A 26,113-nucleotide genomic window follows, 5' to 3' on the forward strand; every position below is an offset into this window, starting at 1 on the left:
AGAGCAGGAATCCTTGGGAGGAAGAAACAGAAAACCTAGGAATTCAAGAACAGCCTCTTTGTCACAGAAAGCCTGAGGTAACCTGGACCACCTGAGACACTGTCTCAAAATATAAAAACTAAAAATGAAAGAAACATTTAAATGAACAGGGTTGCAATCAAAAGTTGAGTTAGAAATAAAATCACAAATAAACAAACAATAGGAAGAATGGACTTCTGTCCTTCCTTCTAGCTTCCCTACACTACTGGCTTTCTCATTTCTTTGTTTATCTAAGTCATATTGAATATGCTTACTAGACTGAAGATTGAGTACTGGCATACATAGGTGGAGTTTTCTCCCTGACTTATCAGTTCCAGACTCTCTATTTCCTTCAAGACTTTCGCAGTAAAGCAGAAAAAAAGCTGGGAAGACTTTTGAGTCCTTACACATCAAATATTTTTAAAGACCACTGGTTTTATAAGGAGAGATTCTGTGTAGGCATTTAAATCAGTTTTGTGTTAACACAAACATAAAATATTCCTAAATGCTTCACGTTTTAGCCCTCACCTAGATTTTCAAGCATGATAGGTATTAGATAAAAAGTTAAAACTAGTCAAGAACTATTACACAAATAATCCTTATGCTGTTATAACTACAAGTAGATCTCAATCCATTCCATTTAATTAGACTTCATCATTCAATAACTGTTTCAAAAATTTTTTTATGTTTTGGGTTTGCCGTATATGAACACTGCCAGTGAACCAAAATGGATGGGTGCAGCCAAAAGAAAAAACAATGCTGACTTATGAAAATAAAGAATTTAATTTTTAAGAAAAGGCCAAGGTGTAGCCTCAGTGTAAAGCCTGAAACATCAAAACTTCTAGAAAACAGAAAACAAAAGTCACAGGTTCTGGAGGCTCCTGGAAGTCTATGGAAGTGACCCTAGCTGAGACTGAGACTTCTACCAGATTGGGATATAACCCATGGCTCCAGCTGCATATGCAGCAGAGGATGGCGTTGTCTGGCATCAGTGGGAGAAAAGGCCTTTGGTCCAGTGAAGGCGAGTTTTCCCAGTGTAGGGGAATGCCAAGGCACTGAGGTGGAGAGGGTGGTTGGGAGAGGGAGCACCTTCATGGAAACAAGTGGAGGGGGAGTGAGAACGGGAGTGAGGAAGAAGTCAAGGACACCCCAAGAAGACCTACAAAGTCAACTAACCTGCGCCCATGAAAGCTCACAGAGATTGAACCACCAACCAAAGAGCATGCAGGGGCTGAACCTAGGACCCTTAAACATCTGTAACAGATGTGCAGCTTGGTTTCCATGTGTTTGCCCTAGTAACAGGAGCTGAGGATGTCTCTGACTCAGTTCCCTTCCCTTACCTGGACTGCCTGGTTGGGCCTCACTTGAGAAGGATGCACTTTGGTGTTCCAGGGGGTACTTGAGGTACCCAAGAGGGGTTTTTCCTTCTATGAGAAGAAGGGTTAATGGGGGAAGGGCTCTAGAGGGGACTGGAAGGAGAGTACATAGGTGGGGTTTGATCAGGATTTAAATTGAATAAATAAATAAATAAATAAATAAATAAATAAATAAATACTATAGGTATAGGAAAGGACTTTCTGAATAGGGCTTTATTTACCCAGGAGTTAAGATCAACATGGGATGTAATAAAATAAAATAAAAAAGCTTCTATTGTTCTAGGAAACAATTCACCAAGTGGTGAGGAAACCCATGGACCAGGAAAAGATCTTATACATCTGACTGAGGATTTATATTCAGAAACATAAAGAGCTCAAAAAACAGTCAAAAATCACAACCCAACTAAAAAGGAGACTACAGATTTAAACAGAGAGTTTTCAATAGAAGGAATAAAATAGCTCAGTGATTTCTCAAAAAAGGTTAGTATTGTTTAGCAATTAGGGTAAGGAAAACCAAAACAGCTATAATATTTCTTACCCCAGTTCAGAATGGTAAAGATGAACGAAACAACTGAAAACAAATGCTGGCAATCAAGTGGAGAAAATGAACCCTTGTTCACTGTTGGTGGGATTGTACACTGGTAGAGTCAGTGTAGAAATCAGTGCATGGAATTCTTAAAAAGTTAAAAAGATATCAACTACATAATTTAGCTATGTCTCTCACTAGTGTATATCCAAAGGACGTGCTCCCTACTCTACAGATACGTGCTCAGTCATGCTCACTGTTATATTCACAACAGCTAATAAAAATGTAGCACATATGCACTATGAAATACTATCCAGCTATCAAGAAAACTGAAAATCATAAACTTTGCAGGTCAATGGGTAGAACAAGAAAATACTATAATGAGTTAAGTCAGGCCCAGAGATACAAATAGTCACATATCCTCTTTTGTGCATAGTTCCTAGCTTTGAATCTTTAGATATGAACCTAGAGTAACAGCAGAAACCAGGAAAGTAAAGAAGGATCAAGTTGGAGACTGTGGGAGAAGGAACTCTAGAGATGGGGCTGGCTGAGCACAAATGCTGTGGAAGAGAAAATGTAAAATCAGGGGGGGGGGGTCTCTAAAATGGAGAGGGCAGTAAAAGAAAGAAATGGGAGAAGGGGATAAATAATACTAAGAAGGTTTGGAAAAGCTTTAGAAATAATTTTATGTTTACCTAGAATTATATAAAACATATATGTTATGCTTGTATAAGCATACATACACACACATACATGTATACATACATACATATGTACATACTGTTGGGATTCTGTAAACTCCACCCCTCTGTTATCTGACAGTAGCCAGGTATGCTCTGCCCCAGTGACTTGACACTATAAAAGGGGCTGCTTGCCCCCTCCTCTCTCTCTTGTTCTCTCATCTGTCTTGAGATCTTGCAGCCTTGCTCTTTCTCTCTCTTGCTCTCCCCCCTTACCCCTCCTTTTCCCTTCCCTTTTCCCCCTCTTTTTCCACGTGCTAATGCCCAGCTTCTACTCCTCTATTCCTCTCTCTCTCTCTCTCTCTCTCTCTCTCTCTCTCTCTCTCTCTCTCTCTACCCCCCTACTACCCTCTTAACTTCCCCATGACTTAAATAAACTTTATTCTGATCTATACCATCGTGTGGCTGGTCCCTCAAGGGGGGAGGGATTCCCAACATGGGCCCCACAGAGGCATCTCCCTTGCCCCCAGGCCTCACTGCATCTCCATGGGCCATATCTCCCCACTCTCTTCATCCTTTTCTTAACATTGGTGCTGAAACCCCGGACATCATCTTTTAACAACATTGGTGCCCCGAGTGAGGAGATTAGATTTCCACGCAACCGGATATCTCTTTTTCCTATCACATACATACATGAATACATCCATCCATATATATATATATATATATATATATATATATATATATATATATATATATATATACATATATATATATATATATATATGTACATACATACATACATACATACATACATACACAAGTGGAATGAACTGGATACCATAGATAAGTTACTCTGCAAGCTTGCAGATAGTACTGCAGGCTGTAATAAAACAATGTCATAGAGTACCTGAAGCTGTATCAATAAATAAAGAGCTAAGAAAAAGTGGGAATAAATACAAGGTAATTATAAAAGTCAGATGAACTCTACTTCCTGTTTTTACTCGAGTTAAGTGTCTAATACAAAAAGGAAGAAACAAGCTATTAATATAAACATTATTATTATAACTTTCACTTTTTACTTCCACAATTCATTTTCTAAATAATTTAATAAAAGGTAACTATTAGTTTGTGTTTGGGGGCACACACACACACACACACACACAAACACACACACATAGTATAATTTTATGACACCACTGAAAAGGATAGGGATGGAAGTGTAAAATAGTTGATTTCATCTGGTACAGAGATTAAGATGGTTTAAATTCCAACTGGAGTTTTACATCATTAGGATGTTAAGTATGATCCAACTGGTAAGAAAAGAGTCCAAGACTTGACAGAAAAGGTGGTGAGAAGGGAATTTTACTCTAAAATTTAGAGAAAAGGGGACTGAGTAAAAGGAAGAGAGTATGTGCTAGGATCTGGATCCTGCTCCCATACATACATGTCTGTGGACTGTTCATATCAATATTGCTTCTCATATATAAAAATATCTCATTAAATATTTAACAAATACATTCATCTGGGTGTTTTCCTATAATAGTACAAAATGAAGGAACTAGAACTTTATATTTAGTATTTGAAAATCACAAACTTGAATAGTAAATAAAAACAAACTCACTGAACAAATGATCCCATTACTGTAGAGAGTAACACTAATAAAAATTAAGTCACAGATTTGGCTGGAGAAGCATTCTTAAGCCATAAAACAAATACAGAAATGTAGGAATGTGGCCTAGAGACTGCTAGTCTTTTAATAATAGGAAGAAAAGAAGAAAAATGGTACACAAAAGATGTCTCTCTATTTTAATCATTTTGGTGGGACATGGTTGCATATCTCTGTGTATCAGCATATTTATTATAAATAGGAATTTCCAAGCAAAATTGTCTAGTATGCCTGAAAACATTAAGGAGTAAGCTATATACTTTTCTTTTAATATTTTAAAATTTTCTCAGTGGTAATATTTTATGTGATGGAAGGTTACAATATAGATCAATCTCCGAGAAGCAAAGCATCCCAAGAACAAACATACAAACTACATTTCTTTGGGCATAGTATTAAGTGAATGTAAAGATGGAGAAGGTCAGAAGTGATGCTATAATTTCCGGAAATATAATACGAAGGACTGGCTGTCTCTTCATGTCCTTGCTGCTGTGAGTGTGTAACTGGAGATGCTAGGTCATGTACTACAGACTGGCCAAGGTCTGCTTTGTTTCTTTGGTTTTTCTGCTTTGTTTTGGTTTGCTTTCTTCTTTCTTGGATAATGACTTTAATATTTGTAATTAAACCATCAACCTTATTTCTAAGCAAAATGAAGGATCTTACAGAAAAGAGGCAAATGTGATTATAAGGTAAATAGAGTTGTGAGGAAGAGGAAAGATCTAAGTGGCCCAATGTGGCTACATGATGACAAAGGGGACATGATAACAATCTGAAAATATTTGAAAAGCATATCCCAAAGAGATAGGGGTTGAAACAAATCTTGATATGGCATTGTTTAGTCAGCCATGAACAGTAAATACAAAGGAGAAAGAAAATGGCTATGGGGGAATTCTTCTCATTGCAACATATGAAAATAAGAGGTTATTGTCTAAGTGATGATGACTTTCTTTTTCTAGATGTATGAGACAGAATTTACCACAAACCAAGAATCAAAAGAAAGAAAGAAAGAAAGAGAGAGAGGGAGGGAGGGAGGGAGGGAGGGAGGGAGGGAGAGAGAGAGAGAGAGAGAGAGAGAGAGAGAGAGAGAGAGAGAGAGAGAGAGAAACCCACACTATTATCACCACCTAATTTTTTTTAAGATGACAAAAGTACTCACTGGAGAAAGGTCAGAATCTTTAACAAATAGTACTGGGGAAACTGGTTGTCTACATATTGAAGAATGAAACAGAATCCTTATCTTTCACTCAGAACAAATCACAAGAACAAACAAATCACAGAAACTAATGTAATGCCTGAAATTCTAAGACTGCTCAAGAAAAGAAAAAAGCCAGAAAAACCTTTGAGACAATGAGAAAAGTTTTAAATAGGAATCTGGAAGCAGTCAGCGAGTAAGGAGACAGTCCATAGAGTGAGTAAAATCTTTTCTGGCTATACATCTGTTCATATCAATATTGTTATGAACTATATCTACAAGGAACTTTGAAAACTAAGCAAAAATAAAACAACAACAACAACAACAGACCCAAACAAAACCAATCTGGATGTAGAATAAGAAATTGAAAGAGTTTTGAAGAGAAGAGAATCATGAGTTTGACAGCTGCAAAAATGACAGCTGCAAAAACGTGGGTAAAGGGGCTTGCTGTGTGGATGTGGGGCCTAGATTTGAACTGCCTTAACTCACATAGCCTCAGAGAGGCAGCATATACTGTAAACCTGACCTTCCTAAGGCAAGAAGACAGTGGAGACAAGCAAATCCCCTGGATCTCTCTCTCCACCTGGCAGATTTATATGAAGTACCAAATGGGGACTCTGTCCCAAAGGAGAAAGGGAGAACTGACAACCAATTCACACACACATGACTTCCATAAACACACTATAGCATGAGCATGCCTGTATCCACACACACATGACTTCCATAAACACACTATAGCATGAGCATGCCTGTATCCACACACACATGATGTCCATAAACACACTATAGCATGAGCATGCCTGTATCCACACACACATGACTTCCATAAACACACTATAGCATGAGCATGCCTGTATCCACACACACATGACTTCCATAAACACACTATAGCATGAGCATGCCTGTATTCACACACACATGACTTCCATAAACACACTATAGCATGAGCATGCCTGTATTCACACACAATTGCGTATGTGCACCCCTACCCACATAGCACTCTGGGGATTTCATTTCATCTGATCATAATTGTTTGCCTCAAGAAAACAAAAGACAATATATGCTCATGAGGGTAAAGGGGAGCCGAACCTTAGTCACTGTTAATGAGAGTGAAAGTTGGGTATCCTCAGTGGAAATTAATATGGAAGTTTCTCTGAACATGGATCTATCCTAAGGCTTAGTAATAAATACCATGCCTGAACATATGCCAAAAGGATTCCATGTCTTATGACAAAACAATGTTCATATCCATGATACTCTAGTTATAGAAGCAAGAAAATGGAACCAGTATAGAAGATATACATGAATTAGAATGGCTAACAAGAGGGCAGGCTATGTGTGTGTATACATAAAGCATAAAATTATATCCACTTGTATAGAAATAAAATATTGCAAAAAAGGTAAATGAAAAGTATTAAAAATATATTGACTTAGGTAACCTAAGCTTAGAAACACAAATATCACATGTTCTCTCTTATAAGACAATGATAGCTCATAATTTTTATAGATGTGTATTTATGTATAAAAGCCAGAAAATAGAAAGGGGCCTATTAGAGTTCTTTGGGAGGTGAATAGTCTTTGGGGGCAGTGGTAAGGGGGAGTAAGCATTGGGATATGAAAGTGGTAGCAGGACTATTGGGAGTAGAAAGATTTCCATGAGAAGAGAGAGGACAGAGAGAAGTTCAAGGATGGGGTGAGGAGAGGCTCAACCAAAACTAAGCATATATTTAAAAAATATAAGGAAACCTATTACTTTTTAAGTTAAATAAAACTAATATATTTACAAGAGTTTGAATAGAAGTATTTTGCATGAGTATATAAAGCTTTTCCCCAAAACCATAATATTATTAAATTAATGTCCCAGTTTCTGGAGTGGGCTGCCTCTTTATAAGCTGTTCATGGGAGAGGGCCTTGATACTTGAGAGCAATACAGAGTATCACTAATGTTGATTGGTAATTAATTATTAAATGATAAGGCCCTATTGTTAAAGGTCCCACACACTTTACTTGCAGTAGCTAGAGAAATCAAATTGACACTGAACTGGAAGCTTTCTCCCTGCAGACTAGCTTTTAGGGTACCAGTAGGTACTGTAAAGACTGCAAATAGACAGTTATCCTTAACAGTCTGACTCAGCCATGGAGCCCGTGTGTTGTGCTATCTAATGGACAGGAAAGATGTTTGCACTGGTGCAGCAGAGGCATGTATGTTATGGAGACAACCAACCATCCCGCAACTGAACTTGAGGCATACGTCACAGGAGGGAATTAACTTTTATTGTAAGCCTGCTCAGAAGGTCATGGCTGGAAAGGCCATAGGCAGCAGGGTCGGGAGCTACTGTTGTTTTGCTAAGTGGACTCGAGGTGTCTGCCAGTTGTCTTCTAGATGAACATGTTTATATCTGTGCTTCTCTCTGTTCTAGTTAGAGAAGAGTGTCTCTGACTCTTGTGCCTGCCCTTGGGACTCTTCTTCCTGTTGGATTACAATGTCCAACTTCAGTATAGTAGTTTTTGTCACATCTTATCCTATTTTATTTTGGCATGTTACATTGTTGTCTTTTGGAAGTCTATTATTTTTTTAATGAGAGACAGAAAGGGAGTGAGTAGTTCCAGAGGGAAAGGGAAATAGAAAGAAACTAAGACTAGTGGGCCGAGGGGAAACTAGAACTACAATATATTGTGTGGGAAAATATTCTATTTTCAATAAAAGAAGATAAAAATTCTAAAAAACCTTGTTTCTAACAAAAAATAAAATATATTTCTTCACCAGGACAATATAGTTAGGCTTTGTTTTATCACAAGGGATTAAAGGCTTCTGAGAAATTCTCCACAATCTTGAAATTTAAAACATGTACTTATAAACCAAAGGTTTAAGTCAATCTAAATGCATAAGATTACAAACTAATTGTACTTACCGTCCTGTTTCTGGGGTTTTTATTGTTGTTTAGTTTGTGTTGTGGCTTTGCAAAGCTATGTAGAATGGATAATAAATATACTTATCATGTTGAGTAAGACGTGAGACACTTCCTATGTTAAAACAGCCTTTGCAGAACCTCCCTGTTCAAGCTACATTTCCTTTCCACTAGAAAAGTCAGTGATCTGGGTGTGGTCTAGATCACCACTATTCATACTTTACACCATATTTCCTGCAAATTGATCCTGAATCAATATTTATTGTTTAAAATTGGTACCATTCATAATGTATCCTACATTGATGTTCTTTATAACCCAGCCACTATTGTTTCAAAATTACTCAGATTCTAAACACAGTTCCCTCATCCTCATTAAATCACAATAGATATTTAAATTATTTTTCAGCATTCAGATACAATGCTGAAAAGCAATGCTTATCATTCTTATATGTGCCTCTACATTCTTTGAGAGTTTATTTAACAATGCTATTAAATGTGCTGCCTTCAACTTCATCAGATATTGTCTCTTCTCACTCTGTTACATTTCTAATGCAGCACACTTTTTACACATCATAGAACAGTGCTGATCTGTAGAACTTCTATGGTGCTAATGCTCTGCATTTATTCTGTCTAAAATAGTAACTACTCACTGCATATAATATAGCTAGTGTGACTACAAATTTTGATTTTGATTTTTAGTTTTTTAGGGGCTTTCCACGATTAGTAGCTATCATATCCCGGAATATACTTATAAATACTATCGCTGTCGAGAGAAGTAAAAAACATCCTAGATGAAAACACAATACTGTTATTCTGCTAAATGGACAAAGTATTAAATTAACTCCTAATGACTCATCGCTATACACATAGATTAGTATGTCTCTCGTTATTTGTCAGAAAAGCATCTTTTGTATTAGACAGTTATTAGTATAGAGACCTACAATTGGCCAACGTGCAGAGCATAAGAAACTATGGAGTACTCAGCTTTCATTGGGACATCTATATCACACCCCTTTTCTTAAGGGGGTCATTATGATATAGGATGTGGAAAGATTGGGAAAGATTGCAAAAGTCATACACATTTATAGCAAAACAGAGTTTGATAGAAATGGTAGTTCCATTGCACAAATAAACTCACAACTGCTGTGACTGCATACACAAGATCAAGCCTGTCAAAGATCCCAGTATCTGCTGGAGAGGAATCCATGAAGCCCCACCCTAGCTCGGGAGCTATTTGTAATTGGTAGTATCTTGGGGAAGAAAAGTCAGTTTCTGAGGCGATGCCACCTGTGAAAACCTACCCAGGTTTTATTTGAAGAGAGGAAAGTGGGGCTGATTTTATCAAAAAAAAAAAAAAAAAAAAAAAAAAAAAAAAAAAATCTACACATGTATGAAGTTCTCAAACAATAAAAGAAGAAAAAGCAAGAAAACAAGGAGAACTAACAACAACCAACACTATGAGATGAAATAAACTACAAAACTACTATTATCATGTCTTTCTCTCAAGCACATAAAGTGTGTAAGAGATCATTACTATGCTAAGATAATTTAAAGATACATATCGAATGTATTAGTAGAAAAGCAAAACAGCAGTAACAACCAAAATAACTGTTTTTCTCTTGAAGGAAAGATGCACACTTCATTCTCATGTCTGAGTCAGGATGGTAAGTATATGGGATTTCTATTATTTATTACACGTCTTTGCAAAGCTTTAAGCACTTTAGAATGTAAAAACAAGCAAATACTGGACACAACAGAAGCTAAACAACAATTAAAAGGAAAAAGAAAAGATGAAGAAGTTAATAAGCATAGTGGTTTATAAATTCTGATTGTCTTACTTTTTTAATTCATAAATACATGCTTTAAATTCCACACATATTTCTACATACTACCTTGCCCTCTAGAACCTGTAGTGTTATAAATATGTAAATTAGTTGCAGAACCCCACTTGATGTTCATGCCCATCTCTCAGCCTTGGTTTCTTTGGCTATAAATCAACAGGATTGGCAGCTACTCAGTCTATCTCAGAATCATTAATATTCAAAAAACCTGAAGTTTGCATAGATTTGCACTGATTATCTTTTGTCCTTATCAAATGGGAATTGTTGATCACCTTAAGCACAAAAATAATTTTAACTTTCCAACTTTGTTGTGCAAATGTCTTATTTAAAAATCCCTTTAGGCAAGTGGGGTTTCCACTCAGTGCTGGGAACTGCCTGACAAATGCAAGGACTAGATCAGCCCTCTGCCTGCAGCAGGTTACTGACTTTTTGGAAAGCTCTTTTTTGGTTAGTCATCCCAAAAATGCATTACTATTGTTACATGTGCTTATAGAAAATGCATATCCCATATAACATGCTGAGAAGAGTTTATTGACAATTTTATTAGCTAAATGTGAATTAGCAATGTGGTCTCCTAAGGAGGAACAAGTAGATCTCAGAAGCATTGTTTTCTTTACTCTGTGAGCTAAAATGTGCCATACACAGGGCAGATCAGTGGAAGCATCAAAGCTCAGTGGCCATCTCATCGGACCGGAAGAACACCTGACTGAAATCAATGACAACACCCTATTGACCTAATCTTAAACGAACCAACGTGTATTTCTAAGTCAATATTTTTGAAGTTTCGTCAGCGTTTATTTAATAAAGGCCATTATTTCACTGATAAAAAAAAGCAATCTCGAGTTTATTGTGTAATTAACCATTAACTGTTTTAAAAGTACTGGAAAGAAACTGGTCATTTTCAGAGGGTTGGAGCCTTTTATTATTTCTTACCATAATATGCTTGCATTATTTCACCAAATTAATGGAGTTACACTTTACCTTGAGTTACTACTTACCACACAACACATTGTCATGTGCCTTGAGTTCTATGGCACCTTGTTTTAATGACCAGTTAAGCTGAAGATAATGGAGGTCTTATCATGTGCCTAATTAGCCATGCAGTCCCTAATGGTAGTCTAACCCATTTAGATAAAGTCGGTTTGCTGATCTGTTCTTTAAGGAGAGGTTGGAGAGGAAGCCTAGGGGAAAAGATTTCATATGGTGTGTGTGTGTGTGTGTGTGTGTGTGTGTGTGTGTGTGTGTGTGTGTATGTGTGTATGTGTAGGGGAGTTGTGTGCATGTGTAAGTAAGTGCATGTGGGAGGTTGCATGCATGCATGTGTATGAGTGTGCCCACATGTGCTTGTGCAATTGTGTATATGTGAGCATGTGTATGCATGTGTGTGTGTGTGTGTGAATCAATAAAGTTCAATTACCAATTCTTCCTGTTCCCTCTGCTTAAGCTTTTCTAGTCACTGAAGTAGAAATTCTTTGGTCAGTAGTGGCCTACTTTTCAATGTCTACACATATGGTACTAAGGCACTGAAAATTATCCTTCCCAAACAATCTGAAAGCTATTGAACATTTCCATGCAAAGATTCTCACTCAAAGTCCAACTTAACTTCACTTGGAGTTCTTGTTTTCAGTTGGCTCCCAATAAATAACATTTACTTTTGTACTTAAGGAAACTTTCTGACCTCTTAAGACACATCGTAGATGTGAAACAGATGAAAAGCATTCTTACCTCATTCTTCAGTTTGCTCCCCGAAAACCTTTAAAAAATCATAAACTTGTCATTAGTCTGAAAGAAATTGTTACAGCAAGATAACACAGAGGACATTAAATGTAGTTTATTTCCCAACATCACTACTGCTCAAATGTCTATAAAATGCTTTAAGAGAAGAAATTAAAATAGAAGATATCTCAGGAAGTTGGGTAAGATTTGAGACAAGCAAAAACGCTTTGTATGTGTCTTAGACTATATTTACATTTTCTTGTGGGTATTCACTAGTACCTACTACTGTAATACCCAAATTAATCTTAGCATAACTCAAATGACTAATTTTCCCCTGAGATATTTTACTGTGATAATTAGTGATTTTAAGAGATATAAGTAATTCTCCATAACCATGCCATGAGAAAAATCTCAGGTGAAGTTTTAAGTAGTGCATGTATGTCCGAGTGTCATGGGGCCAGAAGACAACATTCAATTTTCTAGAACTGGAGTTTTGGATGGTTGTTAGAGGATGTGAGTAATTTGCAAGACCAAATAATCTTAACACTTGAGCCATCTTCCCCAGACCCTGAGTAAGTGCAACCTTAAACTCAATTCTCCTTCCTCGGACTCTTCTCCTCATCTTTTGGTGGACACTTGGCTCATCATTACTTTCTCATTAATCATTAGAATTATATAATTTACCATGTAATCTACAGTATATCATGATATTGTTTATACTATACTGACTTTAGGTTCGATAATTAGAAGAAAACATTTTCATAGTAAGCAAAATTACAAAGTAATTCATTGAAGAGATATCATGTGTACTTAAAGAAATGCAGAAACACATGTTGAGAATGTTATCACTCTACCTTGTCAAGCCCTTTCCAGAATAAACGGAGTGGTAATATGCACTGCTTTCTTTGATGCCAATCCCATAGTAATGATACCTACATTAAGATAAGAACCATTTCCACATTAATGAAAGAGATCCTAAATGTAGGAGTAACTGTACTAACCCAGTGAGACCTGCCACCCACAGGAAACCATCCCTGTCAAGTGCCACTGCCCATCTTTCTGCCATGCTTTCCCATCTGTGAGCAGTTAAGGTCAGGAAGTAGATAAAACCAAGAGATGAGGACATTTCCATTGGACTCCAGACTAACTGTACTTTAAAATGTCACTTTTTGGCATTGCCATATGAGTTTAAAGTGGGTAGAGCAACCGCAGACATACACTTCAAGCCATTCCTATGACATTTGTAATTAAAGAAAAAAAAAAAAAACTTGGTATAGTTGTTCTATACCTAAAAATTTCCATGACCTAGGGAAGATATAGACATGTAGAAGCTTTAGGTAACATGTCATAATACTTAAAAATATAAATCAAATAAATCAGTTGCCTACATAGGCTATGTGCTGCTACATTTATAGTGTCCACCCATAATGACCTAGCAAATGACTCGTGGAGGTCAAGGTGAGAGCCTGGTAGTGAGGGAAACCACCATTTCACCACTTAGCAGATTTTGCTCTATCCACTGTTAGGGAGGAGTACTGCACATCCCTGATTCTCCTACCCCTCTCAAGCTTCAGTTAAGGGCCATATGTGCAGGTAGGGTAAAGTGTGGGGGGTTGATAGGTAAGGTGGCCTCCTGTGGATGATTGGGAGAAGCTCTCTAGAGCTCCAGGAAAAAGGCTGTCCAGATGAGTAAGTAATGTCAGGGCTCTGGGGCCCAAGGGGAAAGATGTGGTCTTTGGATGAAGGCATTCACTCGGGCTATGAAGTGTCTGACAACTGAGGGACCAGAGCCTCCAAGCACAAGGACTGCGGCATTAACTCTGTTTCTATTGACTCAATGTGACTTGAGTTGGACAGTGGTTTTAAAACACACACACACACACAAATAATGTTATATATTTTTTTAAAAATGGAAGAATGATATTTTGTAAGTCTGAAAAGACTGAGAGGATTTAAGCTATTTGTTTTGGTAAAAGGAAAACAGTATCCTATTAACCTGAACAGAAGACTGCCATAACTACTCTACCTTTATAGATGGTAAAGCTATACTGTATGATATGAGGCAAGAGGATCTCTACAGCATATTGAAACAAGCATGGAGATGGAAAAATAGGTAATGTATGAAAGTTCAAACATATTGAACTGACTTTAATTGTCTATGGTAAAAGAAAGAAGTTTGACTAATAAAGACCTGATTGAAGAAAATGCAGTACTAGAAATAATTAAACAGTGAATAACAATTGAAAAACAGTCTCAGCATTACTTAAACTATGGATAAACTAGAAGATTCATATGCATTTGGTCAGGTACAATAGTATAATTCAGACTATGAGCTTGGGAGTTTGAGGTGAGTATTAATATTTCCGTTTAAAAACTTTAGAACTAAGATACCAGCATGATGTCACTGCATTAGAAGAAATAAACTTTTGGTATCCAAAGTTGAGAGGATCTTTTTAAATGGGAAAATATTATAACTTCATGTCCTTTTGCTCTCCAGACTGTAGTTTAAACAACTACACTTTAGCTACTTTGTAAAACAGTATATGCTAAGCATCATTTCAAACATTAATAAACCTCTATTGTTTTGTTTCTCACTTCTATCCCCCTTTTCAACCAGTAATAAAATAATTCTATTCCACGGTAAAGTGGTTTGTTGTTGCAGTAAATTTCCAACCCCAAAAAGCCTGTGCAAAGAACACACAACTCAGTTATAATATTAATAAGCTGTATGCCTATATTGGGCAGATAAACTCTATTTCCCAGCTATGAGATCCCTTGCTACTTTTAGCTGTTCCAGGTCACTTAGCTCTGCTCCCATCTTATTTCTACCTCCTCTTTCTCAGTCTTCCTCTGCCTCCTCTCATCCCTGGTCTACCTCTCCAAACCTCCAGCCCCACCTTTCCTTTCTACTGCCCAATCACAGGCTATGTCCTTTAGTTAACCAGTTAAAATGGAGAAAGGTACACATGAAATCACCTGAGAAGGTGAGCCATTCCTTCTTGGAGCAGTTCCTTTTGAAAAGGTAGAATTAGCATAAAAATACCAACTGCCCCAGGGCAATGCACAACAGCTTGCCCTGCAATCTATGAAGAACTACACTGCTTTCAAAGGTGACAGGCAACCAGATAATTCCAAGTTGTAGCTATGAGTTCAATGAACACCCAAGCATGAGTGAAATAGACACAAAGAGTGAGACCAGTTTATTCATCCCAGTTCATGGGCTCCTGAGCTAGATGCCTGCTGGTCCTCTTGTAGTGATCACACTGATCAGCACTGGGGAAAGTATATTTCCAGGTTTTAAACTTACCTGCACGAGGGGGAGGAGGGACGAGAGGGGGACCTGGGTGGAAAAGGGGACAGAAGGGAACATGATCAGGTATTGGGGGAGGGGGAACAGGATCTGAAGCCCTGAGAACCAGCAGGAAGAGTAGAAATGGGCAACCTTGGGAAGCAGGCAGTGGGGAACCTTCTAGAATGTATCAGAGACCTGGGAGATGAGAGACTCTTGAACTCAAAAGGAGGGGCCGTAAATGAAATGCCCGACAGTGGGAAGAAGGAATTTGTAGAGTTCACTTCCAATAGAAAGACAAGGCATCAAGTGGAGGGTTTGGGTTGCCATACCACAGTCAAAAACACTAACCCAGAATTGTTCCTGTCTATAAGAACTGCAGGGTCAAAAATGGAGGAGAGCCTGGAAGAACCAAGGCCTAGTGACAGGTACAAATTGGGATCCAGCTCAAGGGGAGAACCCAAGGCCTTGACACTATTACTGATGCTTTGGTGTGCTTACAGAAAGGAGCCCAGTATGACTGCCCTCCGAAAGGCCCCAAAAGCAGCTGAAAGAGTTAGATGCAGACATTTATACCCAACCAATGGACAGGAGCTGGTGAGCCCTGTGGTTGAAGCAAAATTCAAGGCCACAGTTTCACAGGGCAACTCTGTCCTTCAACAGTGCAAGTTGCCTTCGCCCCTGAAATGCAGAAGATACAACTGATCTTTTCAATCTCAAGCTTGCTCACAATCAGAAACTCTTGTGCCAAATACAGTTTGAACACTGTGCACTCATACACACACTCTCTAGGACTCATCATGAGTCAGAGTAGCACAAATCGTCAGTGTGAATCCCTCAGACCGGCACCATTGACTGGCGTGTTTCATGTTTGACTTCCTACGTGTAAATAAAGCCTCTAGATTGCAAGCTTCCTGTAACAGGGAGTCAATAAATCTAATAAGTAACTGGATATATGAAAAAAAGAAGTTTGAAAACTAACAATGTGTCATAAAAGAAAATATATACATAACTTGCTAATTCAAGTGAAGCCGATACAATCGTGTGTGTAAGTGTGATTGGCACAATCAAAAATTTGGCAGAGATCAAAATATTTTATCATATATGATACATGGAAATCCACTTCGTTCACCCAGTTGCAAGCACTTTGTAAACTTAGCCACTTCTGCCTGGATTACTGACTCTCCATAAAGAGCTTCTGCTTGTTCCGGCCATTGTTTTGTTGATCCCTCCACTGGGAATGGATGTCTTCCTTCCTTCCTGCAATAGGACTGTTTCTTAGCCAACTCTAAGGCATATTGTTAATGAGTGACGCTGCCTACTCTCTGAGGCAAAACTAATCTCTGTCCACCGAATTCCATTCGTGGCCATTTATCCCATTGTAGCCTTGTCCTTGGAATCATTAGGATCTCTGTAGATGGCGTGAGCACTAAGGTTTGAAGATATCCTCGGTGTGGAGAAAGAGGAACACTTCTCCACTGCTGGTGGGGTTGTAAACTGATGCAACCACTCTGGAAATCAGTCTGGCGGTTCCTCAGAAAATTGGACATAGTACTACCTGAAGACCCAGTTATTCCACTTCTGGGCATTTACCCCAGAGATGCTCCAATATACAACAAAGATACATGCACCACAATGTTCATTGCAGCTCTATTTATAACAGCCAGAAGCTGGAAAGAACCCAGATGTCCTTCAGTAGATGAATGGATACAAAAATTGTGGTACATTTACACAATGGAGTACTACTCAGCCACCAGAAACAATGACTTAACCAAATTCTTAAGAAAATGGATGCATCTAGAGAATATCATCCTGAGTGAGATAACCCAGTCACAAAAGAACAGACATAATATGTCGTCACTGATAATGGGATACTAAGCCCAGAAAGCTCTGAACACCTCAAAAACAACCCACAGACTGTGTGAAGTTCAAGAAAAAAGAAAAAAAAGAATATATTTTAATTAAAATAGAACTGTATCACATCCCCCTTTCCTTCCTATAGCCCCTCCCAGTTTCTCTCCTATCTCAAATTAATAACTTCTTTTCCTATATTATTGTTACATATATACATATGTGTATGTATATGTACCCACAAATACTTAATTACAACCTTATAAAAAAGTATTCGTATACTTTTATGCAAAAATGCTTAAAAATCTGTACATTTATCTTTGTTTTTTAAAATAAAGTTAAAAAAATGAAGATATCCTCGGGCATTTATCAATGTTTGTGTCTGATGGATTTGAAAACTAATAAAACATAAACTTTAATCCAGTAGGGTTGGTTGTTTTTTTTTTTTCCATTTTAGTAAACACCTAATATTGTGAATGCCCATGTTACCAATCAAACACTTGAGCAAAGCCAATATTGAAGGTTGAAAACTTTCATAGTACCAACAATGAGGTCAGCAAGTGTAAAAAGGAAGGTGCTGGTGACACAGGTCTTAGGCTTTTCCTCTGTCTGCTGCCAGGCTCCAGTGTCTCATGCCTCTCTTCTTTGGGAGCAAATAAGACAATCTTTTCCCATTAAGGTTTCTTTTGGTCTAACAAAGCGCCTGTTATCTTGGTGATGATTTAGTGTCTTTCAGAAAAGAGTAGAGATAGTGCAAGAGCACTCCTGTCTTCCTAGAGTTAAACATAAACCTCGTAAAACTGGGGACGAGTGAGTTCACGCAGGGTAAGTGTAGATTCTTCGTCTCTGCTGTGGCATTTTACAACATCGTTTGTCATTAATAGACTTTGCTAAAATAAACCTCACTAGGAAATGTTTCCAGGAACATTACAACAAAGTAACATATGCTAATACATGGTAAACAAGAATGAAATTTGTTTCACTGTTTTGACTTCTGTATAATCTCTGCCTGCTGTTTGTTTGGTGAGCCATTCTAACAGATCACTAAAATTCTGAGTGTGATTAAAATTCTAGAAAATGCTGTCTAGAAAAAAAAAAGTTCATCACAAAATTAGCCTTTCTGATTCTCTAACAATATTGTGTCCATTCATGCGCACCACTGTTCCCTGCCTTATGCTTTATGTCAAGTGAGTGATCTCATTTCTAAGTTGTAAAAGCAAAGGAATGGTTAATTAGTGCATGGGCTCATAACATAACTATAACAGATTCTTAGTAGACTACGTGAAACTATTCCATTCCTCCTTCGTGGCCAGCACGTTGACACTCTGTCCAGCACTTTTCTTCATCAGAATACACCTATGCTTACACTTCTTCACCTCACCTCTTCTCATACAGAATTCCTGAAACATATGTTCCCACTGAGCTAGTGGCCCTGATGTTAGCTGTTTACACTGCACAAATGATGGCCGATAAGGAAAATGATGGGGTTAAGCTGCTCAGGGACTTGCAATAACTTGCTGTGATAAGAGCAGCTGTCATATCAGTTTTTATTAACCCACTAAATCACCACTAATAAATAAGATAATAGCTTCTGCCCATTATGTCTGAAAACCAAGATTTGGTTGATCAAAGTCTACCAGATATTAAAATGTAACTTTGATTTAAACAGTCTACCTTGTACATGGTACATATTAAAGAGCTCACTTATAACATCCTTACTTTATTCATCTATTTTGAGTAAAAACACACACACACAGCGTTTTTTGTTTCATTTGTATCCCCAAGGGTTAGCCACTATTGAGACTGTCAATATAATGCTTATTAATATTAATAGTGAACATTCTTTGATAGCAGATAACATATTGTATAATTCTTTATACCTCCAAAACTCTTAAGAACCATGCTTTGAATCTCAATTCCAATTGAATGTACCAATTATTCCTAAAATACTCATAATCATAAAATATGCATGATATATTCTGTGATACCTATAAAATTTCATTTTTTGAAAACTTAAATTTAAAAATGTAAAATATTGGCATCAAAGAAAGGAGAAGAAGAAGCATGAAGATAAAGTCGTTTTCTGTCTTGCTGTCTACTTGCATACAGAATATGTTATTTAGGATGGAAAAAGAAGGCTTAAGAAACAGAAATGAAGTTTGTTTGATTTGTAGACTTTGCTATGACTTTGTCACCTTAACACATAGATCATAGCTTTCCCAGCCTCTAGAATCCACATATTGCTATGAAATGGAAAGAAACTTTATCCCACGAATCCCACGTACATCAAAAGTCAGTTTCAGAAACTGTGAAACCCCTTCTTGTCCAAAACACAGGAGAGAGGTCTTCAGACCCACCATTGCCTAGCGGCAATTCCATCTGACACCCCAAACAAAACATTTAAAAATTAATTATTCTATGAAAAGATGGCAAAACTGAAAATTTACTCAACACTACAACAAAATGAGTTAAAATTCTGGAAGAAAGCATGATTTCCTGATTTTTCCAAATAAGATTACTTCATTTGTATTTCTGTGTCAGTCATTCATGTTTGCAATAATCATAAAATATTTTATAAAATATACACATATGAAATGCTAAACACCTAGCAGAAATAATAGTTGGAGGATAATGTATTTACCTCGAGGATGCTTAGGGTTAAAATTAGGAGGCTGAGAGTTTATTGGTTATGCAAATTTGCTTTTATACAAAATATATATCACTAAAATTAGTGATTAAAGATTAATAAAATATTAGTGTCATAGAGATTTAAAAATGGCAGAAACAGAACAGAGGGTCCCAAGAATGTGCCCCATGCTGGGTCCCGTGAGATCATTTAAAAAGAACGTGGGGAGGAGACAAGGACACAGAGGAGCCTTCAGGGAAGGTGGCAGGGGACTGGGGTTATGCACACGGCTGTATTTGAAGGTCTGGTAACAAGTGAGACACACTGAGCTCCTAGAGTAGGTACGGTGACACCAGGAGACACAGGGCCTGGTGGACTTTGAGGACCTCATGGTGACAAAGTGGCTAGGACCATGAGAGAGCAAGGCCCAGGCATGTGGCATGGCCCTGTCCCATACTGTCTTTGAGGAAGTATGTAATAGCAATTACTTATAAGAACTGACTGAGCAGTAAAAATTAATAAAAATTTCAATTAAAAAAGATGAAAATAATAAAAAAATTAATAAATTATTTGTTTTGGTAATATGATTAATATTAGAAACAAGTGATTTTTCTTATTTCTACTACTTGATAAAGAACATACTTTAGAGTCAGTTGAACCTTGGTATGAATGCCAGCATCGTTAGTGGATTGTATTCTTGTGGACTTAAGCAAGTCAATAATCTTCTAACTACAGTTTTCTTATTTATATATAAAGCAATTCCTATTTTGCATCATTTGTGTGTGTGTGTGTGTGTGTGTGTGTGTGTGTGTGTTCACACATGTGTGTGTGTTTATGTTCAATTCAATAGACAGTAACTTGATCGCATTGCTGATTTTTGATGCTTTCAGTCACAATTTTCTCATATAAAAGAGTATCACCATGAGGTTCAAAGTGTACTTGATTTCCCATTAACATTATTTAAATGTTATTTAATTCTCAAAATAATGATAAAAGGTATCAGAACCCACTTTACTGAGAAAGGCTGAGTGATCTGACTGTTCCCAACAGTTTCATGTTCCAACTGCTGGGCATGATTACTGTCTTCCAAAATAAAATCTGAAGATGTCTTTTAGAAGCAAAAACAGGTATGTTACCTGGATAAGAATAATCATATCAGAATATTATCATTTCTAAGATAATCTTTACTATATCTTTTGACATACTTCATATACACAGTGGACATTATTTCTACTTACAATATAAAAATGCCCAAAAGGGTGATAGCCATGTCATAAAAAGCAAATGGTATATCAATAAGGCAGAAAAAATTCAAATCGTTAGGGCTTGATTGTGTCAATGGCTCTTAATTATCAAATAAGTTGCCGGCAGTCACCAAATGTTGCTATATCAACGTTAAGAACCGGAGTGTGGCTGTGTCACAATAGGCATAGTTAATGATTCATCGCTAATCCTAAAGGCTCCTTCTGGGATTAATTGACTTTCTCTGCAGCCTGCCCACCTACCCTCTTCCAGATCTTGTCAAGAGGACTGCTTGTGTTGCTTTGCCTCTTTACCCTCTATCTTTCTACTTCAAACACTGTCTGATCTCACCTCTACAGTACTATATTATACAATATAGTACTTTAGAAATCATCAGACTGGACTGTGCCAAGCTTGACAGAAACTGACCTGGTTAGAAGGAAAAGGCTTTTCCCCCATTTGGTATTTCACTCTTCTTTCAAAGGCCACAGTATTGTTTAAATTACTTAAAATCAGCAAAGCAAGTATTGACTGATAATAAATTAGGTGTTAGACAACAGAAAGGACTGAAAATGAATGGAAAAAAGTATCTGTCCTCAAAATAGTATCTGCTTACGAAGGATCTAAATTAATATCATATTTAGATAGATACTAACAAGCAGCTATGAGAGTGCAAACAACCTACCCAAGCAGAATAAGAGAACTTTCAAAAGAGAAGAAGCATGATACATACCTTTAAGTGGCTAAGATTTCAAAATACATACAAGAGGAGGGAAAGCTAACATGGAGGGGAGACATTGAGTGATTCAAAAGGTACTGGGGTGATAATTTAGGGACAAACATAGCAATATACTGATAACTGAGAGGTAAACAATAAGAAGGGAAAAACAAGTTGAGACTAAGCCATAATACACTTTGGGAATCATGGTCAGAAGCTGTCTTTAAGAGTAGAAGTCATGACGTAATGAGAAGATGCATATTGTAAAGTCAGGCAAACTGAGTTCAATCCCCAGAACATAGGTGGGAAAGAATTGACTCCCAAAGATATCCTCTGTCTTCCCCATGTGTGCCATGCACAGTACACATATAAGTACACAGACATGTACACACAGAGACAGACAGACAGAGATACACACACAGAGAGAGAACAAATAAATACATAGATACCTTTGAAAGAGTTGAAATTGTGAGCCTGTGTGAGCCCCTGAGCATGGAAGAGAAAGGATGGAGTCAGAATGTCAGAAAGTCATTGCGAAAACACTGCACTTAAGGACTAGAGAGTCAAGATGGACACTATGAAACTGAGAATGAGAAAAGACGGCTTCAGGAGAGTTCAAAAACTAGGACCTAATTTTCTGCAAGTGACCAGAGCTGGCCAGTGAAAGGCAGCTTCTGAACAAGCAGGCAACACTTGAACTGTGGCTAGTTTTGAACAGAAATGTGCAAAATCTACATGGGATTTTAAAACAAAACTCAGTATGAGCAAAAGAAATAAAATATCTTCTCAAAATGTTTTATGGATTACATACTGAAATATTTTTATATACTGGGCTACATAAAACTTTATTGAAATTAATTTCACTTGTTGCATTTTACTCTTTTGTTATGGTTAGCAGAAAAAATTTAAACACTGTACTGGAATTCAGGAGACTGCCTGCAAGATAAAATGCTGAGGGGAATCCATGGAGGGACTCGGAATCAGTAGGTTAAGGTTCTGTGTTGAAGTTGTCAGGAAGAGCAAGTACTAAGCAGTAGGCAAAAAAAAAAAAAAAAAAAAAAAAAAAAAAAAAAATAAGTAATTATAGACACAGGCCATTTGGGGTTTACCAAGAAACAGAAGTATTCTGTCAGGGCAATGTACCTAGCACTAGGAACAGTGACTGGTAACTAGTGTTTTGAGGAACAGCAAAGAGAAGATAAATGAAACATGGTGGAGGTATGACAGGGGTGACCTGGTGTATTTTTTAATATGAAAGATCTGATTCTGTTCAGAAATGAAAACATGGACAGGGAAACCCTCTGGTGAGCATGGGTTAACAGAGGCCTACAGAGAGTTGCAAAACAATATCTAAAAGTGTCAAGGTTAAGGAGACACACAGCCCACTGTATGTTCATATTTACAGAGAGAGACAATCAAGCAGGTTATTGTAGGTGCCATTTGGCTTGAAGGGAGAAGATGGGATATTACGTCACTGAAATGACCTTCTGGATGAGAACAGGTGAGGAGGAACTTAAAGCCTGCCAGGACTCCCCTTGTGGTATTAACCTTATCCTTTAGGAGATGTCAGTCTCCTTGATCATGAAATTTTGTCTTGTACATATTTTGTTCAAGGCATTGGTGACTTTACCAACACTATTCACTTTACCTATTTCAGGAGGAAGCTTGATAAATATTATAAATGGACTTTGTAAGTTTTGCTTTCTAAATCATGCATATATATATATATATATAGGATATATATATAGTTATTTTGCTTGTTAGTTTTTATAGTTGGTCAGCATCTACCTCATTAAGAAGAAAATATGTGGTTCCATTAACTGATAAGACAATGTCACTTTATGTTTATAAGTATAAAGAAAAAAAAAACTATTATTCTGTTCTTACTTTGAATGCCCCCTCGTTCCAAGTCTTCGTGTTGTTAGGAGGGGAAATTTTTGGCGAATTGTCTAAAAAGAAAGACAGGATTTAGAATATGTATAGTTCTAATGCAAAGCACTCATATCCTAATCCAAGAAAGTAAATGGTAAACTAAAAGGAAGTCTTAAAGTAATATGCATGTGTTGATAAGAAATACATCGATTATCATGGTTGCTTTAGTTATGTCATAGGAGGATTGTTTAAATTCTTTTATAATAATCCCATCCAGAGATTTATTCATATTAAGTATCCATCACCATTATGAAGAGATCACTGGATCCTAAGAGAGCTCCATGGAAAATTTGATGGGTTAATTACTTCTAATTTAATTGGATGTTCAAGGTGCTCTATGAGACCCACTTAAACATTATCACCATAGGGTAGGCTCAGAAAAATCATAGTGCTATTATGAGTATCAGAAGCCTCCAGAGCTCCCAGAGACTAAAACACCAACCAATGAGTACACACAGAAAGACCCATGGCTTCAGGTGCATATGTAGTGGAGGATAGCATTGATCAATGGGAAAAAGAGGCCTTTGGTCCAGTGAAGGCTCATTTTCCCAGTGTAGGGGAATACCAAAGCACTGAAGTGGGAGAGGGTGATTGGGAGAGGGAGCACCTTCATGGAAGCAAGGGAAGGGGAAGGGGGATTGGAGTGAGAGAAAGGGGGATAACGTTTGAAATGTAAATACAGGGAATATTCAATAAAAATGAAAAAAAAAGAAAAAGCAATTTGCAAATTCATCTGGAATAACAAAAAAAAACAGAATAGCAAAAACTATTCTCAACAACAACAAAAGAAGCTGTTTCTAGCTTTAGAGGGTATACTAAGCCTTGAGAAGATTGTTTATCAGCAAGTATTAATAAGCTAATCACAGGCATGGCTAGATCCTAGGCCCCTCAAGAAACATGCTCTAAGTCATACTGTCTCTGTAAGAAAACATGTTTTCAAAATAATTATATATATATATACATACATACATGTACATATACATATACATATACATATACATATACATATACATATACATATACATATACATATACATATACATATACATATACATATACATATACATATACATATACATATACATATACATATACATATACGTGTTTTACCAGCATGTATGTCTGTGTACATGCATGCAGTTCCCATGGAGTCCCGAAGAGGCACAAGATGCCCTGGAACTGGAGTTTACAGAGGTTTGTTTGGAACAGCACTCAGTTCTTTTAACCATGGAGGGATCTCTCCTGCCACCCAAATAAGCTGCTTCTTTAAGATATGGCATTGGTCTACTTTTAAAGAGGTGAGCTGGGTATAATGACAATGTCTGTAATCCAGCACTCAACAGGATGAGCAGGGGAACACAAATTCAAGGCCAACCTGAGCCAGATAATGAGTTTAAGGTCAGCCTGGGGTATGTAAAGAAACCCCGCTATATACCTATATGTAAATCACCTGCTTTATCCCCTCCTGGAAAACCTGAGATGGACCATAATACTCATTAATTTCTGGACAATGAGTCTTCTACAGGCTAAGATTTGGACTTTGGACTCTCTACAGTTCTCCCAAGATACTTTAGATTCCCAGATGACAGACGACTAGAGGAGGTTTCAAAGATGAAAGCTTTTCCGAGCAATTAATATTGTTCTCTAGTTCTCCAAATGATATCAACATACATAAGCCATCCAATGTCAGATTCATAGATTCCCATCCTAATGGTAGAAATGTTAAATAACAGAAAAGTAGTCAATCCCATTATAAAGTATGTTAATTCTGTGGCATAAAGATATTCAAACTAAGACAGAGATTAAGAACAACTACTTAAGTAATAAATAAAAATCTGTCAAAAACTCAAATATTTGGACTATATAAATAATAAGAAAAGCCTGTGTTTTGTGGTTTCACCTTCATTGGGTTTTGCTTTCCATTATACTTTATATCAATCTCTTGAATTCATCCTCTTTGAAGAAATATGCTACTTTTTTATGGAGCTTGCCCTGAGCTCACATTAGATCAGTAATCTGTGACTTGGAAAGAAAAATCAAGATATGCACATTTAGCAGTTCCAAACATAAATCCCATTTATACCTGCAAAGCAAATGTTTTAGCATTGTCTAAGAAAACTCACTTAGGTAAATTTGGTTACACATTGCCCACCCAATATGTTAGCTAGAAGGCAGTACAGCCAATACGTGTCATATACCTTTCCAAAGGTGGCTGCACAAGCTGGTTCCAGTTTCTCTTTTCTGCAGAAATCTAAATAGTGAGCATAAAGAATGCACCGTGGGAGGCAAACTCCTTCACACACTATGTAATTGTCTTCAAGCCTGAGAGAAAAGGCCAAGAATTAGGTTAACCATTTTCACTACTACCTCCCCAGCCCCAATAACTTAACACTAGTTTTGAGAACAGACCATATAAAAGTGAGTTAATAAGTAGATATACACAGGCTTTCTTTGTTCTGGTGGCTATTTAAAACAATACCAGGATGAAATAAACAAAACGTTATGTACTATATATCTCAAAATTGCTAAGA

General features: G+C 37.2%; 1 protein-coding gene across 1 annotated transcript in view; it reads right to left on the reverse strand.

Annotated features, from left to right (window-relative positions):
• Positions 1-26,113, reverse strand: part of RFX6 (regulatory factor X6) — a gene marked incomplete at both ends in the record, with an annotated part of 51,294 nt that overhangs the window by 21,590 nt on the left and 3,591 nt on the right. Inside the window, 4 exons of the mRNA XM_080938312.1 lie at positions 11,934-11,961; positions 12,779-12,856; positions 23,538-23,599; positions 25,781-25,904. Of these exons, the coding sequence (XP_080794438.1) occupies positions 11,934-11,961; positions 12,779-12,856; positions 23,538-23,599; positions 25,781-25,904 (292 nt within the window). The remainder of the gene's footprint in view (positions 1-11,933; positions 11,962-12,778; positions 12,857-23,537; positions 23,600-25,780; positions 25,905-26,113) is intronic.

This window comes from Micromys minutus (genome assembly GCF_963924665.1).
Source record: "Micromys minutus genome assembly, chromosome: 25".
Taxonomy (NCBI): Eukaryota; Metazoa; Chordata; class Mammalia; order Rodentia; family Muridae; genus Micromys; species Micromys minutus.